This window comes from Argiope bruennichi, chromosome 5 (genome assembly GCF_947563725.1).
Source record: "Argiope bruennichi chromosome 5, qqArgBrue1.1, whole genome shotgun sequence".
NCBI classification, from domain to species: Eukaryota; Metazoa; Arthropoda; class Arachnida; order Araneae; family Araneidae; genus Argiope; species Argiope bruennichi.
In genome coordinates, this window is record NC_079155.1 from 55,967,863 (window position 1) to 55,989,944 (window position 22,082).

The 22,082-nt window shown below is 28.7% G+C and overlaps 1 protein-coding gene across 7 annotated transcripts in view; it reads left to right on the top strand.

Annotated features, from left to right (window-relative positions):
- Positions 1 to 22,082, top strand: part of LOC129969272 (uncharacterized abhydrolase domain-containing protein DDB_G0269086-like) — a 105,816-nt gene that overhangs the window by 57,381 nt on the left and 26,353 nt on the right. For all 7 annotated transcript variants that reach the window (XM_056083755.1, XM_056083758.1, XM_056083759.1 and 4 more), the window contains exons 2-3: positions 4,926 to 4,990; positions 15,078 to 15,164. In XM_056083755.1, the coding sequence (XP_055939730.1) occupies positions 4,926 to 4,990; positions 15,078 to 15,164 (152 nt within the window). The remainder of the gene's footprint in view (positions 1 to 4,925; positions 4,991 to 15,077; positions 15,165 to 22,082) is intronic.

Here is a 22,082-nt window from a genome sequence, read left to right on the forward strand (position 1 = left end):
CAATTGAAAAATAAGTAGATAAAAATTACTATAATTAAGAATTATATCTTATATTGCTTGCATATTTAATACAACTGAAGAAATCACGATTTCTAATTTTTCAGGCAGCCTCTCGGCCTAATCAGTCATATTCAGTAAAGTACTCTTGACACGCCCCATTTTTAAGTTAAAAAAAAAAGATTATTTTTTCTTCGACCAAAATTGACCTTGTTATGAAAATTTGAATTTCATTATTTTAGGCCAATCGACGGTAGTCTCAAGGAATCGTCTTGCAGTAATAAATAACATTCTTAAGGTGATTGTCGAAATGATGTAAAGCCATCTAAAATAGTGTGATTCAGTACCTCATAATTCTGTCCGCTTTAAATGCACTAGTGTGATACAGTTTATTAAAAATGTTACTGAGTCAAGAATATTTGATTAAACATGTTTAATACGAACAAATGCCTATGTAAAAATTTAGACATGATATTTTTCAGCAGTACATTTATTGACAAAAATAATATAAAATATAATTATTTACATTATTTAGAATAATTTTTTGGTATGAAGATATGCCTGTCTCTTTACTGTGTAAAAATAAGCTGCCATGGCTAGATATTATGTAGGATATAGTTACTAGATTGTATTTAATACCATTATAATTAACCATTTAATAATTTATTAACCATTATAATTAATAACCATTTTAATAATTAACCATTTGAATATTATTTATTTATATGAATTGAACTTTCCAAATATTGGAGGTAAATATCAATGTTAAAGTTGATTAAAGGGCTAATTTTGATTTAATCTCAATTTGACACCCCTTCCTCCATTATGTGGTGTATTTTCTCGTACTAAAATTTTAAAAAATTTGGTTAGTATTCCTCTTTTATTACCTTCAACTTTCCTCATTTTTAAATTTTAAAAAGGTAATTGTTAAAATTTCTTGTAATAATTTTTTTTTAAAACTGCGATGATAAGTAGAATTAGCGTTTGTTTACTTTCGATTGATTAATTGTTTTTATCAAAATAAAGCTCACTTCAAATTTAGCAAAATGCCTAGATACTATAGGCATAGATAATACCTAGACATAGATACTATGTCAGAAAATATCTTTCTTCTGTACAGACACAAATTATTATTCATTCAAAATATCCTACCATAATTTCGAATTATAATTTAGTATTTTCCATATCACAGGATGATACTGAACGCAACTGTTACAAATTATTTATTGTTTATATTATAAATATTTGTTTGTAGTTAATGCCATGGTATTTCTTCTGAATATTTAAGCTAATACCGAAAGTTACTATAGGAAATAATGAAAATGCGTAATTTTTGTTCATAAAACAGATGTTAAAAACATGAATTGCGAAATTCAATTGATTTTTTTTAATGGATAGGTTTAAAGAGATAATCGATACTCGTATTATTAGTTAATAGTTTTAATTATATTAATAGCCAATGATGACAGATTTAATAATAATTTTGCCAAGTGATCGTTGACCATTGACCGGTTGTGAAATTGAAAATCATGTAAGCAAAATATGGACAACTTTGACCACAATATTTACTATTTTTAGAATTTTAGTACTCTTTTTTTTTTTTTGTTATTTTAGTGCTATTATAATTGGCAGAAATTTTTTTAATTCCGTATATGATTGAATCATTATAATTTGCTTCTTCTTTATTTTTATAAAACAAATGAACCATATATGAATCTAATTTTGTGATTAAAAAAATACTTAAGATTAGAGATTCAGTTTGAAAAAGAATAGCAATGCAATTTTTAAAAACATGCTGTGATTTTTCTATATTGTCTATGACACTCTCAACTTGGCATTTCTAAATTGCTTTGTTCCAGCCAAAGTTTTGAGAAAATGAGATTGTAATAACTGTTGACTACAAAAGTGAGTAATTTATTCCAAACTTATTTACAAAATGTTATTGGAAGGAAAATTTCTGTTCGTTTTCAAGCATTTTTTTTATCTTCTTATTTATGCTAACTACCTTCCAGACTTATATGTTGTTAAGAAAATGTATTAAATTCTATTCCTACATCGATGTTGGATATCTAGATAACATTACTAGGAAATAACGAAAGCCACTTACTTTTGTTTTAGGGTAACTTTCGTAATTGCAATATAAGAAATCGAAGTTTCGACAAAAGAAGTTGAGTAAAATGGTTCCTTCTCTACTTAAGAGGAAAAGAGGCAGAAAAAACTTTAATAGTGATTGGATTAAAAAAAACAAAAAAAACACCACTTTCAGAAATGGAAATAAAAAGATATGGAAAGTGAACCCAAATGAATGTACGGACATTTCGAGTAAATTGAAGGAGGGAGAAAAAAGTAATGAAAACATCGGGCAAATTTAGAAATTTGGAGAACTTCCAGATTTCTGAAGATACAGAGATTGAGGTTAACGAGATCTGTACAAAAACTCAGCTTTCTTCACCTTTTTAAATATGCATTGAAATAATGAATAACTTTTAAACCATTTACTTTTTATATAATTTTTTACTTGATGATCTGGTGACGTTTTAAGTTTTTCTGTGTATAATTTTAGAAATTAGCTACAGATTTTCAGAAGGTTATTCTGTGTATACCGAATTAGTTTGCATGCTTCTACAATTTTTGACCTTTTATTATTTGCTATTTCTATTTTTATAGCTAAATTTAAAATCTTGTTTGGTATTTGTAAAAAATTACTTAATAATAATTTTTATAAATAATAATACATTTAGATCTACAAATAGGTAGTGATAATTTAGTGAAAGCCATGAATTTCTAAATATTCAACAATTGCAATTTAATAAACATTTCTGAATTTCAAATGAACGTAAAATTACTATTTCAAAAATGCCTCATTGGAAAAAGATATATTGATATTTTCCCATACACTTTGTATTATTTTACCAAGAAATCCAAGTTGCTTTATTGTTAAGTTATCTTAAAATATAAATAAAATGGCAAATTCATTTGTATCACTTTTTTGAGTTCTAAGTAAATCTTAATTTTGCATTTTGCATCCTTTTATCTGTTTTCTTGCTGTTTTTCGTATTTCTCCATTTTTTTAAGAATTAAGGATATTATAAAAATAAAAATATTACAAAATGAAATTATTTTTTCCGGTTTTTGTTTCCTTAGTCAGTAACAAAATAATTATCCTAGACATTCAATAACAATATACTAATCAATAAAAAACGAAAAGATGTTTGTTAATCATAAAAATGGAAGGAGAAAATTATTTTTCGGCGCTTTTTCAACTTCCCTTTAACCCTCAAACATTACCCTTTAAAGACGAGATTTTCATTAGCCGATGAGCATATTCAAAATCGTTAGATATTTAGATTTTAGATTTTTTTTAGTTGTATAAGTTTGTATACGCAGCGAAAAGCCGTCATCTAAATGTATTTCTTGCGTTAAATACGTAACATTTATGTGGGGGTTTTTTCTGTTTGCTGTGGGATCTTTCCTTTCATTTTCTGTATTTTCTATCAATATATGTATAGTATTTTTTATCGAAACTTAGCATAGAATATATTTTGAATTAGCTTCAACTAATTCACCGTAAACAAAATATGAACAAATATATCAAATAACCTTTTATAAATTAATATTGTTATGATGCATTTGAATTGCCCCAGATCGAAATGATGAAAGTAATGATAAGGAACGAAAAAGACGTTTAAATTACTTATGCTGGAAAACTGACTTTTTTTTTAAACCTTTCTGTTTAAATTATTTTTTTACTTAACCATATATCTTAATATTTGTAATTTTACGTTGAAATTATGATGTCACTACAACTATCATGGCATCAACTATTAGCCGATTGATCCTACTGGTTGTAGTGTCCCGCAAGAATTTTAAAGAACTACTTTTATTTTTCATTATTCCGTGCCCAAAATATACAAGAAAAAATAAACTCAGACAATTTTATATCGGAGTGTGGATTTCATTTGAAAGAAAGGAAGATGCTCAAAATAGAAGGATTCTTGTCTATGTTACAAAATAAAAATTGTGACATACTATGTTATGCGAAATGAGAGAAGAAAACTTCTGCTATTTTTCTCTTTTTTTTTCTCAACTGTAAATCTTTAGATTATTACTAAAGATTATTACTGACTAAAATTCATTCAATTTGGGTCCACCCAGGCGTTGGAGATGGATGTGGAATTATATTATTGGTAAAAATAAATGAACTCCACATTGTTTCTGCATATAGTTCCTTCGTTTGGTGTCTAGATGTGTTTTGTCACAATCAATCAATGAATAAAAATAATGAAATATATAAAAGAACGTTCGATCATTTGGTGTCTGGATGTGTTTTGTTGCAATAAATAAATAATAATAATAAAATATATATAAAAACGTAATTTACTTAAGTTAGGTCATTTGGTATTTAGATGTGTTTTGTTGCAATAAATAAATAAATAAATAATAAAATATTTAAAAGAACAGGATTTGCTTGTTATGTTCGGTCATTTAGTGTCTGGATGCGTTTTGTTGCATAATAATAAAATATATAAAAGAACGAATTTGCTTTTTATGTAAAATCAAATATCTGCCGATTCACCGCAATAACATATTTATTATAACCAATTTTTCATTGCGGTCAGCATGAAATTTTGTCTTAATAGTTCGTAATTAAATAAAATGTATTATAAATTTTAAAAAAATGTTTGACTATTTATAAACTATTTAAATCATTAGCGAATATTAGAATTTGCTATTAAAATTTTTTGAATGATTAGAAGTTGAGAAAAAAAAGTTTCCTACAATATATTCATTGCTGGCAAGGAGTTTGACATCTTTTCTACGCACTTTGGATTTGATAGCAATCAAAATATTTTTCTAATGCACATTTGTTTTTCCATATGTCCTTCTGAGTGTTCGACTAACTGTTTTCTTTTTTTTTTCTTCTGCAGAAGCTGCACCGGAAGTGAAAGAGGAGACCGAGACAGCTACCGGTGACATTCCATCCACACAAGAAGTGAGTAGTGGCTCGCATTTCTCTGTCGCTTTGTCGCGACTAATGGAAAAAAAGGGTTCTTGACCCTCCCTTAATCCATAAATGAAAACTCTAGTGACTCTTCCGTGATAGTTAAGACTTAATAAATATCACGTTTTATTTAGTTTCGATGCAGTCAGCATTTCAATAGAAGCAGAAGATATAAAGTGGATAATGAAAAATCGTTTAAAAGCTTTTAATATATGTCATTTTTTTCCTGGGATATTACAGAAATTTATTTATTTAATGTATATTGCTATGAAAGACTACTATAAAGTTACATGCTATTCAAAAATTTTAATAATTCTCGAATTTGTAATTTATAATCCCCAGTTGATTGCTATAATTGGTTTGAGATCTTCATAATTATTGCCTTAAAGACAAAAATAATTCTTTGACAAGCTTATGCATTTCGATTTTTTTTTTTTTTTTTTTTTTGTACGAGTCGCTTAGAAGCCAATGCATTTAAATTCATTTTATTTTATATCTTCCGAATTTAAGAATTTTTAATCGGAATAATAATATTCTATTTGTTTATTAAAGAATTAACTCATTATTCACTTTTATCTAGATCGATATGTATTAACAATATTTATTATATATTAATTTTATTATTGTATTGAAAACATTAATTTTCCTAATTTTTATTCACTGTATTTTACAGCATTTTCTTTTGAGCGATTCGTGTAATACTTTGGCTTGCGCTTATATTAATTGAAATTTTTTTTATATCAGTAGAAGCGAACAATTTTGTGCTGAGTCATCATATCTGTTTTAACAAAGTTTATCTTCCTTTTTACACTCCATTCTTGTTTATAAAATATAGTTTTCAAGGAAATAGATGTCTAATGAAGAATGATAACATAAAAAAGTCCAATTCAAGACCATTTAACTATTATAAAAATAAATTACTCATTAGTAATATGAAAACATTAAACATCAAATTTTTTCATTATTTAGAGAAAAGCTGCCTTATACCGAAATATGTGAAATACCCCCAATTTCTCTACTTTGACAGTTGTTCGAGTTTTATATTTGTCAAAATAAAGATGCCTCTTGAAATCTGATACGAGAGGTTAAAATCTGTAACTCGATCGACTGCCAGTTACAGAGCACGTTTCGTAACGGAGAAAATCTGGAAGAGCGGTTGATACCAAGGTTACAGTGCTCGCCTGTTTTAAATATTTATTTTTGTATGGCCATGAATTTTAGAATAAATGTTAGTTTGCTTTGATTATTTCTCTTTTCATTTTGAAATTTCGGTTCAAATATTCCCATTGAGCACTTTTTTTTAGTTTACTTTTTGAGTAGAATGTAGTATTTTATTTTCGAATTTTTTAATTTTGTTTTTTAATTTTTTAGGGGGGGGGATTTTTCATTAACCTTTCCTTTTTAATCTCAAAAAAAAAATTGAATTGCTTTAAAACTGAGATATTTTAATTGTATATTTGTTTCTTTATTAGTTGTTTTGGCTTATAGATTAGTTGAATACTATTTAAACTTTAAAAGACTTAAAAAAAACTATTTTAGCACTTCACAGCAATTTCCCCAAGCTAAGTAATTACTTGAATTCTTTCAAATTAACGCATAAATTTCTTATTGCTCCAATTAGAAAATTCCAGACGTTGATAGTTAAAGCTCCTTATCCTGCGGACTTCTATTTAAGCTTTATGAGGCTTGAAAAGCTTGTTTCGTGACTCAGAGTTAAATGTTTTAAGTCTTCTAATTAAAGTTCAGAAATCTAATCAAGTGTTGTAGATTCTGTCTTTTATTTGACTGTCAGTCTCACTGCTGTTGTTGGATTTTTTTTCTCACTCAGTTTTCATTGTTTCTTGTTTTTTAAAGACCATTGATGTTGAAATTATATAGGTTCATTAAAAACTTTTAAGGAAAAAAGTTAATACTTTTGATTAACTAAAAAATAAAAGATATGAATTGTAATTTTTATTATAAAGAAAAATGGAAATTCTTTTTAAAAATTCATACAAAAGTATCATTGGAGCATTTTTCTTCTAAAATAAAATGGCCAAATAAAAAAAAAGCACTATGGGTTCACATAAAACTTGAAAACTACTTATTTAATTTATTTAAGTTATATTAACCATATGTAACTTAAATGTATTAAGTTAAATATGTATGTTATGTATTAAGTTATTTTAACCATATTGAGATGTTTATTATATTAAAATACTACTCACTTTATACTTTTTTAATTGAAATTTCGTAATAATACCAAAACAAATAAAACTCGCCATGTAAAAAGTTCAAATTGAAAATTTTACCTTATCATAAATGAGTTGTCTGTCTGTAAAATTGTTTACAACTGACCCAAAATTTTATCACTCAATAAAAATTTGAAATTATTTTGTTTACCAGAATGTTCTGATATTCTAAAATTATTCGTATTTGCAAGAAAATATAATTATTGTAGTTATTCAATATAAATTTTCTAATTCTAAATTTTCTATACTAATGAGTCACAAAACATAGCATTTATAATTTAAGAGCAGAACAATGGCTTAGGATACCTAAAAAGTGCATCTCATTTTTCTTTTGAAGAAAATGGTATTAAAGTAGTTTCGATGGCTCGAAGCATTACTGGAATTATTTTTTTTAAATTCAAATCATCAGTTAGATGGCACAGAGCTTTGCTTTTTATTCATTATTATATATTTGGCATTTATTTTTGAAAAAGAAAAAAAAAAAAGAAAGAATTTAGAGGAAAGTGAAGGCACTATTATCTATCATCATTTCCCATTGCAACTCTTAGTAGAGAAAGGATGGATCTATTAACAAGATAATACATCTGTATATTTAAATAATAGATCAATTTTCCGATCACGAATCATATAATGTTGAAACTTTGCTATAAATAAACAACGATCTCAGTCTTGATGGGAATTTGTAGGTTAATCTAGCAAAACGAGTTTATCCATTTAGAAAACATCAGATAAACATCATATTGAATGCCAGTTCAAATCCGCGATTGAAGTTAATATAAAACCATTCTTGAACTACGCCTAAAACTCTCATTATCCATGAAAGTTATTATTTAAAGTCATTAAAATTATTGATATACCATGAAAATATTAAGTACTAGCCGCCTTTGGCGACCAGCCGGTTCGCCCATTTTAATGTTTGTTAAAATTTTAATAATTAAATATTTTATGCAATTTCTATTTTAAGAGCTTTTTCATCAAAATATTATAAAACTTCAAATTTTGATAGTCATATAATTTACTCACAATATTATAAAGGCCTTCAGTCATAACGTAATATGTATCTCTCTAATTTTCTGTTAGCACCCGTAGAATTTATGCCTTAAATTAAAGTGGAAAGGATTAATCTGCAATTAATGCAATAATATTTTTTACTGAAACCAAGCATTTTTTTATAATATGATTACTGAAAACAGAGTCGCTGAGCGTTTAAACTTTATGGGCACTAAAGAATATCTTTCTTAATTTATATAATATCTCAAGAATTTGTCAACAAAATGTTCTCAGATTTATCATGAGCAGATCGATTAATTAATAATGTTTAGTTTTAAATGCATCAAACACTAAGAAAATAAACAGAATCGTTTAAAATAATCGGTCGAAAACAGGTTAAAAAAACTACTTAAAAAGCGATGTACTTAAAACTATAAGCATATACAAAAATATATAACTACCATAAATACAATTTAATTACAAAAACATACAACTAGCTTAAAAATAATTTAAACCAAGTCCGCATCCGTTGACAATAATTGTCAACAACCAGAACACAATGTGCATGCGTGAATTTTCAACGCCAGATTGTAACGCAAATGCGTAAATTTTTCTACGCCAGTTGGGATAACGCTATGCAGATTAGACATTTTTAATTTCCTTTATTCGGCGTTATTTTAATTCAAAAGTACTTCAGAATGAATCTGAAAGATCGATTAATTAACAATGTTTAATTTTAAATGTATAAAACATTAAAAAAATAAACAGAATCGTTTTAAATAATCGGCCAAAAAATTTTAAGCCTAGCCTCATTAGCGTGGGAAAAAAAAACCTGAAGCCTTATTCATATGGCGGTGGGGAAAATGAAGATTTTTTTGCGGGAAAGTTAGTTTTTAATTAATAATTAAAATTGTAATTAAAAATTTAAAAAAGGGACCCCAGGTGCACATTCCCGACCTCCAAGGTATACATGTACCAAATTTGGTAACTGTAGGTCAAACGGTTTGGCCTGTAGAGCGCCAGCACACACACACACACACATTGAGCTTTATATAAGTATAGATTAGTTTCTAGTTTGTTATATATATATATATATATATATATTTTAGTTTGAGGGCCTTACAGTTTTACTCAGATTTAAAAACAATATATGTGTGTATGTAGTTTTAAAATAATTGGCAGGAACAAAGAACCGTTCTCTTAACCAAACCTTTGGTCTTATTTCGGCAATACTCATTTTCAATTCAATACTTTTTATTCTCTGGTGTGTGAAATATAGAGAGCATTGTGATCATTACAAAATTAACTTGGGATTTTGAGGAATATCCAAGTTTCAATTCTCCTTAAATTCGAAAAACATATTTTTGGCATAATGTCTGTCTGTCTATGAACAGGATAACTCAAAAACGCTTTAAACTAGATATTTGGAATTTGGATTTAGTCTTTACAGCAAATGTAAAGACTAGATTTTTGGCAAATTTTAAATAAAATTCATTCGCGGGAAGTTGTCTTACAGGCTGTTCGAGTAGAAATGAACGTGATGACTACAAAACATAAAGAAATTTGGTTTACATATTTAGTATCTGAAGTGCATATCCGTAAAAAATTTTGACACAAATCAGTCTTTGTGACCGTCTGTCGTCTGTGCTTTCACTTGCATGTAAACACGAAAACTAAAAAACGCAACGCTTTAGGTAAATGTAATTTAGCGTGTTACCTTTCTTTTAAAATTGTAGTTTTGTACCAAATTTTGATTTCAGTCAGTGAAAAAATGGCTTCCAAAATGCATATTCGATTTCTTTAATTACGCTATGAAATCCATACTGTCATCAGCGGAACTCTTAAAATAAAAATCTGAGCACTCTTGAAGGTCAAGGTCTTGACCATGATTCACAATTTTATGCAGGAGGTAGCATTTTAATCAGAAAATATGTCCCGCTGATTTTTTTTTTTTTTTTTACTCAAAGGCGTATGAACCCTTGATATGTCATCAATGGTTGCTTTCACCACCCATCTGCAATTTCCAGAAAAATCTCGAAAATACCGTTTCACCATGCATTCCCAATGTGGAAAAAAAATTCTTGTTCATTTATTCTATTAACTTTCCGATTTTTGTGAAGGCTTATTCTCTCTCCATACTTCAATCATTTTCAGTAATAGTGCCCTACCACTTTCCATTTTCAAGAGATGTCTAAGTTTGAAGAACTTTCGAATTTTAAATTTTCTGCCGCCAACTTTAAGAACCGATCCAATTTCGCAAATTATTTCCACAATATTGGAAGCGTAGGTAACCATTAAAAATGCTGTGTGTTTATTGTGTACTATCATTTTTTGTGATAAAGCGTAGTTCATTGAAGTTGATTGATATAACTAATGTTAATGTGACAGGTGTACAGCTGATCGCCGAAAGTGGCTAAAATTTTATAATTTAAAGTTCACTTTTACATGTAATTGACGGTATAATAATCTATATTTCTGATATTGAAATATAGTTTCTATTTTCTGAAATAAAATTGAAAAAATATTTATTTTTATTTTATATATTTACTTGTTCCTTTATTTATTTTCTGATATTAAAATTTTACTCATTTGAGAAGAGGATAGCTACTAGAGAAGCTGCTATGGCCTAGTTGTAAGGCTCCCGCCATTTGCCCGGAGGATTCTATGTTTTAAAATAAATTCCACCGAAGAATCGTTGTCTAAGCGGGATTGATACGCGCTAAATCACCGGATTTAAATATACTCTGAGGGTGTGGCACGTAAATTAGCTGAAAGGAGTGCCGGCTGAGTCATATGAAGTTTGTTTCAAAATAGCTCTCATATAGCTACAAAACAGACCTTAAGCATAATTCACTAAGCTTAACTAGCGCTCTAAAGAAATAATTTTTATTTTATTTTCGATTATAATTCTTGCGAAGAGAAGAGATAGTTTTACTTGGATCTTGGATCCGTTTAATTGCCCTTGATATGATAAATTATAAAGATTTATTTATATGGAAGTACTTTTTGAACTTGTATATTAATGGAAGCTCATTCTAAAATGTGAAAAAAATCCATACAATTTTTGTTAGCAATCTGTTTTTGTATAAAAGCAACATTTTTTGGCGCGTTAAAGTTTATTGCAAGTCTTTGATACAAACTTAAATTATGTCCTTATATTTACTACTTCTTTAAAAATACATATCCGAGAAAGACATTATATCCTTTTGTCTTGTTTTTAAATTCACATTGCAGGTTCGAGAAATGATCTGCTTGCTACCTTGATACTTAACTTACCAATACTGAGAGAAATAATCTGCGTTCTTTGTTTCTGATAATGTTATTATGGAGATGTTTTGATATTCTTAACACGTTGCCTGAAAAACATTTACAAATGGAGGAAATTAGACTTTAAAGTCATATGACAAATATAACTGTGCATGTCTTAATCTATCTGCTCATTGATGCTTTTTCCTCCACCTATTTGCAGAATAGATTTCAAAACTGTCCCAGCTTGAGCATGGATTGACATCATTTTGTATAGCATTTAAGTCAAACAAAATATTATCATAATTTTTTTAAATAACAAAAATTTTATGGTTTATGGTTTAAAAAAAAAACCCAATTCCTTAATTTTGACAAACTTTATTAATATACTTATGCTTCTACATCTGGCGGTTAAAAAGATTTTGTGCTAAATAAACCAAAACTATTGATGAACAGTCGAGAGATTTTAAATTTTGACCCACGTGCTGACCATAAACGAAAGCAGTACTAGTAAAAGGGTGAGGCTTTTGGTTTACTGCCCTCGTTAAAAGCCCTCCTCTTTAGTCTAGATGCTTTTGAGGATAGCCATTGAGACCTTGGATAAACCGAACACGCCCCAGACCGTTGGCATGGCAACGAGTGTACATCCAGACTGGCGTGTAACTAGTTCCAGATAAAAGGGACAGTTGACTGAAAAAAGAAGCAATTTTCCCTCAAGGGGTGCTGTACAAATCATTTGGGTAAAACAGTCCAAAAAGTTAATATTAAAAAAGTGTAGAGACAAATTTAATTAATTTTTCGTTTGTGAACTGTGTGGCATTGTTTGGAGCATCGATGCTCTTGGATATATTTAAAATTCAAAAATATTTTTAAATAAATTTATCTTATTTCAATAATCCATTAATTCTTTTTAACACATCTCCGTGTGTACTAATAATAAAATAGTAATGCTTGTTTATATCTATATGTCTGTTGGTTTCTAAAGAACCAGATCATTTTACTGCGAACATCCTTATTTGGATTATTTATATTTAAAAAAAAAAAAATAGGACTTCGGAATGATTTTTTTTTTTTGAAATTTTAATAAATTAAAATTTAAGTGAGATTTTGGTAATTACCACGATGATTTCTGAAAATAATGCTGATTAAAATAATTTTTATGATTGCTTCTCTTTGAAATTTAAGTTATCTAGTCATACCAATTTATTATCGTGCATTTTTGCTCTTGATTTTGAAAATTCTTTAAAAATATTAAGTAATTTTGAGCAATGCTTTTCACTGTTGCAATAAAATTCAAATCATTTCCACTGTTTTTTAAAGTATTTATCAATAATTTTTTTTCACCGCTAAAAAGCTTGGAAAGTTCATTTACACAATAAACAGAACTAGCGTAAGTCTATTAAAAAAAAACACAACTTTAGGGCTTTTAAAATAGTAAATATTAACCCCTATCAGTTTGATGTTTAAAACTACTTTCTTGATGTCATCGCCAACATCAACTTATGCATAAGAGATTTATTAAAATTGAATACGATCAATAATTCTTACAACCCAGTTGGTTGCGAAAGCCGACTAGTGGACTAGATTTTATTATATAGTAATCATTCATTAATAAATGAATTAGTTTCATAAAATATTTGTTCTAAACTAGCAAAAAGTATTAACACGGTCTTATTGTAACGAGCTATAAGTGTTATCTCTACAGAGGAAACTATTTCTTCCTCTATATATAATTATGCATTGAATCATTTGAAATATTAACTAACTGCATATGGGATGGTTCCATATAACTATATGTGGAACCGTCTGCAAGTAAGGCTTTCTAAACCATTTCTATGGTACCATTCTTCCGTGTGTAATAACAAGTTATTTTTAAGTTAAAGCTCTTACGGCATCTGATGTTGTTTTTAAAATTTCTTTCATTAAGTAAGACACGCATTTACAGAGTGATATTACGCCGTATATCAATATGACACGTCCTTTCTTGAATAACTTAAAAGAGATCTTGCATTTTCTCATATAGATGATATTTCTCATTCTTTAATAGATGATGCTTGGATTTTTTTTCATTCAAACCATTTGTTGAAGTAGAAAACTTAATTCTTGCTCATTTATTATCTCATCAGAGTTTCTGTTGTTAATTGGACTATGGTTTCGGTTTATTAAATGAATAATTGCTTATGAGATTTAACTATTTCATTGATACCTTAAAATTTTTTATTCCCTCATATTGATTTCTTATAGAAAAAATTGATTTATTCACAAAACTTATTTCGTATGTTACTAATTACCGTCTAATTCCAAAGAACAGCAAATACTGAAACGTCCGAATTTTTCTTTTAAAAATAGACATATTCCCTTCTCTCTATCAAAAACAATAGTTATGTCTCATATTTTTTAGGGGTTGATATGATATACATAAATACATACAGGATTCTGCATAGCCTAAGTCAATTACGGAAGTTTTTATATGGTCGACATTTCCTTCTTCCTGCGTAAACTTCTTCAACGAACCAAGGGCTCGCTACTATTATTCTGTTAATCTTAGTCAACTCAAGATGATGGGAATTTCGCAGGGGTATTTATTAGGTGCACTTCACTTGAACATACATTTCGGGCGCTACAGTACTCAACGAATTAATGAATATCTGGATGTAGTTACGTAATAGGAATGTAAATTATTTTCTCTAAATATATAGACAAATTTTAATGCTTATGTTTCTGAAATTTAGTTTTAAATTTTAATTAATGTGTTTGTTATTCAGAGAATCGTAGTTATTTGAGTTTTCTATGGCAAACACAATTTACTCTAGTGGACATGAAATCGATAGTATGATAGTGAGTCCCGTTAGCAAAACAATATACCATTTTTTTTCACAGTTCAGAATTAATGAACTTCTAAACAAACTGACGCAAACTCTTTAAAATTTATGTTATTAACAATGTATTGAAAGTTAAATTTTAAACTATACTATTTGAAATCAGTTGCTTCACATTACTTAATTTTCTAATAATTTTTATTGTATTAAGAAAAAAAAAATGTTACACGTCATTTTTTCTCTTTTTGTATTGTGTAAATATTTAATAAAAATATTTTTAACATCAGAATAGCAATTAAAAAGGGTCAATTTCAGCAGTACTTGGAATGCATGGATTCTGAATTTATTTTATTTAAAAGTGTCATTTAATGCATTTATTTTACAATTCTCTGTTGTAGTATAATTTCACTAATATGTTAAGTTTATAAATATAATTAAAAAATTTAATAAATAAAAGTAAGAATCTAGCATTTTGTATGAAAAGTTTTTTAATAGTTAACAATATTATCTACAATAATTCCATTTTTTTGTGTGTGACAAATATATGAGCAATAATTGCTCATGTACTTGTATTATCTGGTTAATTGTGAGTTTATTTGTTTTAAAGAAGTTGTTGGCTTTTCTTTACATATGTCATTTTCAGTATATCAATTTTATTTTGTTGACAATTAACTTGTAGTTTGTGTTGAATTGCCTACTATAACATTAATGGTAGCATTTGTATTATTGTTTTTACTTTATTAAGAGCTTTGTAAATAATTACGAGTTATTTAAATTATTTTTCCATTCTAGTTGCCCAGCAAAACTGCAGAAAATAATGAAATACCAATTAAAGTGGAAAATGTTAAACTGGAAGAAACAGAAAATTCGAATGATAAGGTAAGTTATCGCTTTTATCATAGGACTGTTATTCATTTATTCGGATTGTTCCGGGTTCAATTTTTAATTACAATTAATATCTTAGATTAGCTGTCAGTGTTTATTTTTAGGAATAACTTTTCTCTGTACTGTTTCTAAATTAATGTTTTACAATTTCTTTTCCAGAACAAACTAAATTTTTAGTTAATTCAATGAATATTATGAAAATTAATAATGGATTTTGAAGTAATGTTTAAATGACGTATTTGTCCATTTAAAGTGTGTATATTGATACAGAAGATTTAATTCTATGTGAAGTTTTCTTTATTTTTCGCCGACTTTATATCTTATGCGGATAAATATTTGAGTAGTTGTAATTCTAAATCTTGATGAAATTATAGGTACATTAAATGGATGGAACGTAGTTAATATAGAATTTCAGCTCGGTGCTTAAACAATAATATATTTTGTGGAGACATTTCTTATTCTAATCTAAGTGGTTATAGTTATTAGTAAGATACCTCATATTTTTTACTACCATTTTTTTCTATTCTTGGCTAAGTTTATTATTTTTTTGTCTGAGTTTATTACCACATCCATAAAATAGGAAATAATTTTATCTAATAAAAAGTTATGGATATTTCTTATAGAAAAGAAAAAAGATGAAACTTATTTCATGTTCATCTTCGAAACGCATTTTTTTTTTTTCAATTACGAAGAAAAATGAAATTTGTAAATCTGTTTTGACAGAAAAGATTCACTTTTTTCGCTATTAAGTTATCATTATTTTGTAATAATTATTGGTCAAGAGCCTCATTTTTAATACAGTTGTCTGTAATTACAGATTTTTTATTAGATTTAAGCACGAATGCTTTTGAAATTATTGGAACTGCAATTCGTCCTAAGTCACAAAAAATTATTGATAACAATAAGGATTTCAGCTTGTCACCTTACACTTTTAGATATATAGTTAAAATGATTTCTGAAAACGTGATGATTATCTTTGAATGTCGAATTTATTTGCTAAATATAAATTCTTAGAATTACATGTGGCTTGGTACTAAAAATATTTCAACTGTCTTCTTCTTTTTTTTTTTTTTATGTATCTGGCCAGTACTTTTCCATTCGTTTGAAATTTAGAACTTTTGAATCCCGTGTTAGCAAATTAGATTATAAAATTGTAGAGTAATAGTAATGTATGAAGAAAATGTTTTTTCGATCTCTCAACAAAATCAGTTTTCTTAAATAAATTAGATGTTTCCTCTCAGTATAAGGTTTTAAATATAATTAAGTGTTTTTGATATGTTTTCGTAATCGGTGTTTTTCCCTAATATAAAATTCTCGCAATTACATAATTAAAAAATTGATTTTCAATTTTTTTACATATTTTGCACCAATTTCAGCATGGCTGGTTTACAGAGGAATAAAATACTGTAATGTAATATCGAAAATCCGAATTTGCATTCAGGAAAATTTTAAATAAACTTACACAAATATAACTTTACGTACCGATAAAAGTATTATGACTGTTATATCTAGAAAGTTATTAAGAAAAACATGTATATTCTAAAACATTTTTTTTAGTTTTTAAATGTTATTGTCCGAATTGACATTATGAGAGTTGTAGTTGTTTAGTTAGAAAATTTTAAACTGATTGAGGGTTTTTGTGGATGGATCTCGCAATTATGGGTTGTGGTCAGATGACGAGGATATTTTCCTGGACAGACATATCTCAATAATTTACGAGTTAATCTATTTAATATATAATGATAGTGAATATGATATTTTATCATGCAATCTGAAACATTTAATATTAATTCTTTGTCCACTCATGTTCTGAGCTGGATACTTTATTCTATACAAATCTATACGGAGGCCTCTACCTATCATAAATAAATATTTATAATCGGAAAAGATTATCTGGGGGAAACATAAAACAGCAGCGATATCTTTCACCACCCTTTATCAAGTGTAGAAGATATGGTACTAACATTTCCACGGCTCAATTTATATTACGCATGGCCAATTTATCTTGAGTGATAAAATGATGTTTCGCATTGACCTTTGGTTGAGTCGGGGTCAATGTGTTATGAGTCACATGTGTATGACCGACTATTCTTAAATGTGAAGGAACCGGGTGATGAAAATCGATTCAATTGAAGCTGAAAGGTTGTTATTTTCTCGTTAGATTGACGTGACGAGTACTTCAAATGGGTTGAAACCGAAAAATTTTTTTGTTATATATATATATGTAATGATATTTTAAACTCTCAATTTTAATTTAATTAATTTCCAAGATTTTATCTTAATTTAGCTTATAGTAACTTCATTCTAAAAATATTCTCTTATTTCGTGATCCAATTCCACTTTCTCTACTTAATTAATTCAAGAGAAGCTTCGTAAAATTGCTTAGTCAGCTAAACGCCGATATTTTCACACGCTCGGCGTGAAGGGGTAAAAATGTCCAGTAAGCACATTCTTTCTTAAAAGATCCCTGTGTTTCCCTTACATGTGATTGACATGCATCAGAAAACCCTATGAGAATCTTATTAATATATTGGCACTGTGAAGAAATATTTTCCCTATCAAAATCTAAGGTTATATAAGGCAAGGGATAATTTAGTTCGGCCTTTTTTCCCCACTTCGGCTTTTGTTTGTGCTGTGGCGGACGTCTTGTCCGCGTTTCTGCTTGTAAATAATTATGCTTTCCGGATGGATTAAAAAGAATTTAAAAATGTAAAAAAATCTCTTCACTGTCTTCAAACTGCATCATGCTTCACATAAAATAATGTTACATATTAAAGAGCCGACAGGATTCGAATTTATTATATATATATATATATAATATAATATAATATAAAGTATTATTTTATGTGAAGCAGAATGCAGTTTCGAAGACAGTGAGAAGATTTTTTACATTTTAAAATTTTTTTTAATCCATCGGGAAAGTATGGTTATTTAAAAGAAGGCGTGGACAACGCAACGCAGCACAAAAAGCAGAAGTGGGGAAGAAGCAAGAAATAAATTATCCCTCGTCTTATATAACCTTAGATTTTGATAGGGAAAATATTTCTCTATAGTGCTAATATATTATTAAGATTCTGATAGGGATTTCTGACGCATGTCAATCACATGTAAGGGAAAACAGGGATGTTTTAAAAAGAATGTGCTTACTGGACAATTTTTACCCCTTCAAGCCGAGCGTGTGAAAGTGTCGGCGTTTAGCCGATTCAACAATTTTATAAAGCTTCTCTTGAATTAATTAAGTAGAGAAAGTGGAATTAAATCACGAAATAAGAGAATATTTTAGAATGAAGTTACTATGGGCTAAATTAAGATAAAATCTTCGAAATTAATTAGATTGAAATCAGAGTTTAAAATATCATTACACATATATGTAACATTATTTTATGTGAAGCATGATGCAGTTTTGAAGACAGTGAAGATACTTTTGATTTCGTGACGTCGTTTTATTTCATTTTGAAAAAGCAGGCATATGTACAAGCGATGCGCACACAGAGCGACACAGAAAGGAATGAGGAAAAAGCTCTTGGACATTTTATCCCTGGTCTTATATAACCAGAGAAATTGATAGGGAAAATATTTCTTCATAGTGTTAATATATAATGAGATTTCAATAGGGATTTTCGTTACACGCGCGGACAAGGTAGGGGAAACACAGGGAGATTTTAAAAAAGAATTTGCCTCATCAACGATATTTTGTCTCTTCACGCGGAGTGTGGGAAAGTTAGGCTTTTAGCCGATTCAGCAATTTCACATAGCTTCTCTTGAATTAATTAAGTAGAGAAAGTGGAATTGGATCAAGAAATAAGTGAATGAACTTATTATGGGCTAAATTAAGATAAAATCTTGGAAATTAACTAAATTGAAATCAGAGTTTAAAATATCATTATATATATCTATATATATATATTTGTCTATTTGATTTAAAAGAGATTATCTCCATAAATCTATTTTAGAAAAATGAACGAGGAGCATAATAGCTTCTTTATTATCTATTTTTGCATGATTCGACCATAAAAATTTAATTTAAATTCATTACATATTTTGTTTTTACGAAATTTTGATTAAATGACTATTCATTTTTTTATTCGAATTTTCTCCCAATATATACTTTTAAGTTACTGTTTAGTCTTATATAATTTTACATTTATGGAAATAAGTAAGCTATGTTAGGGAGGTTTAGCCCACCCGTTTTACAGGTTAAAAAGATTGATTATCCCTCTAGGATGAGGCTTTAAACTCCATTATCGTACACAGTATTTTATTTTTGAATCGGTGAGAGTGATCTTCCTTAATTTTTCCGAATGTTCTCCAGGGGCCGTGGTGACCTGGTGGTAAGGTCTCGGCTTCGGAACCAGAGGGTTTCAGGTTCGTGACCCGATTCCACCGAAGAACCGTCGTGTAAGGGGGTCTGTTGCACGTTAAATCCGTCATGACCAAACGTCCTCCCGCTGGTGTGGAGTGGGGGGGGGGGGAATGCCAATTCATGTGTCGTCCTCGTCATCTGACCGCGGTTCAAAATTACGAGGTCCGTCCCAAAATAGCCCTATTGTTGCTTCAAAAGGGACGTTAATATAACCAAACCAAACCGAATGTTCTCCAATAAAAGTCCCTTGCCGCATAAAAGTGGAGTTTGAGTAAGGCGAATAATTTACATGCCATTGGCGAACAATAATTACAGAATGCAGGTTTTCGGTGAATATAGCATTCTTTATTGAATTTCTCGTGCAAATTGGTATTTTGGATGCCTCTCTAATAACTGACTTAAACCAAAATTCGACTCGAATCTACAGTTGTAGTCACAAGATTACATGTCGAATGATTTAATTTCATTGATTGAAATCACTTCATTTACATACTTGCGAAAGAAAGTACAGACCGGCAGGTGTCAACACTTTGACAGATTTAGTTCCAAATTTAATAAAAATCTACATTTTAGGTGCGAAAATTTCTGTATCAGATTTTCTAAATCTAGCTTTTTACGTTTTGTAGACATTGAGTTCACTTGTACTCGACTAGACAGACAGACAGACTTCTTCTAAAGGATGTCGTTCATAATTTGATTGAAATATGCAAAATTGGTCTTAAGTTCATATATCAAATCTCATCCGTCTTATTCAAAACATTTCTTAAATGATCGTGTGCACAAGCAGATGGATGGACTGACATAACTCTGAATTCGAATTTTTCGACGATTGCAATACTTCGTATGCAATTAAGTAGAAAGATCACCTAAAAGGAAATTTATAATGTTATACAAAATAGGATGTGAATTATTTGATTAACTATTCATCATAACTCTTGGTCGAGACCAGAGTCTCGGTTTCTGAACCGGATACTTATGGATTTGAGGCTTGATAACCAAAGATTTACTTTGGCTCGTTATATCAAGTTAGATAAAAAAAAAAAATCTTCTCAAGTATGTTACGAAGAATTTTGGAAAAACGGTGACGATTTAGGTAGTGTCCTCGCCATCTGACCATGAACTCAAAATTACCAAGTCCATACCAAAATAAACTACATGTCATTTAAAGCGAAATGTCCATTTGTTATAGTTTATCTGAGTTGACCTGAAAACAACAAATTTTTAATTGCTATGTGCAATGTATACTATTCAGAAACAGATATCCTTATTAATTTCTAAATCTGCAAGACAATAGCCATGAATTACAAAATCCTTACGTTGCTATATGTAATTAGTAGCAATAATTAATTTCATTCAAATATCAATTAAATATTAAGTAAATAACAACTGCTTTTATTTAAAGTTGATTGCATCGCTGGAACGTATGCTATCCAGAATATTGTTTTCAGATGGTTCTGAGCAAGACACTGGATATAAGCAAATGGTTTCGATATAGTTGACATAAAATTAATGCAGCAGCGCTTATTTATTATTTACTTATTTCTATCGATTATTGATAATCACTATTTTATACTTGTTAAATATTTGCACTTAAGCTAGTAATCGATACAAAATATTATTACTTTTCTCCCCCAACCCACCTCAAAAAAATCTCTGAAGAAAGGAGTAAAAATTTTAATGCATAAAAATGTCGGAACACATGTAATTCTTTTTTTATCATTTAAAACTAAATTTAATATTTTCTGGTAAGTGCCAAGCATGTTTTAAAAACGGAGGGGGAGCAAGGAGAGTTACCCCCAAACATTTGAAGTAACTCCAAACTCCTTCCCCTTCCATCATTAAACTTTTGAAAACCTTCATAAATGAATAAACTTAATTGATTTCGTATTTATGGCGCTCATGATCATTGATTCTTTATTTCATTTATTTATTTTGTCAAAACATATCCAAGGTTATTCAAAACAATTGCATCAATTACAAATGGGCGTACTTTTCTTGTGAAAGGGAATTGGAAGAAAACTGCTAACCCCGATGCATTAAAAAGTTAAAAAATTTGTTGAGACTCTAGTTTTTTTGCTTAGCATGACTTCCCTTAGTTTCATGAACAAACTTTGCTGCTGTAATACATCTCATGTCAGATACTATGAATTATATCCTAAAGATTAATGCGCATCTTCGATACTCATATGCATATTCTGCATATCATTATCTAAATCTTCTTAAATCATTTTCTTGAATCTTCATTTCATTGGTATGCGTCGTGGACTTACTCTTAACCTTTGCTTACAGAAATGAATGCATTGATAATATGCGTAAATACAATGACTGTCGCTACATATGATCACTTCGTGACTTGAGAATTTTGATAACGTTACTCGATTGATACATTTCGACGTTCTTTGGAGGATTTTCTTACGTGTCACTGTCAAGCAACATGTATTGTTTCTTCTTTCTCAGCTATATTTTATAGCACCAAGAGAAAAAAAAAAATAAAAAGAGTTATATCAGAATTATCTATAATTTATTTATAAAATAACAATTATAAATGT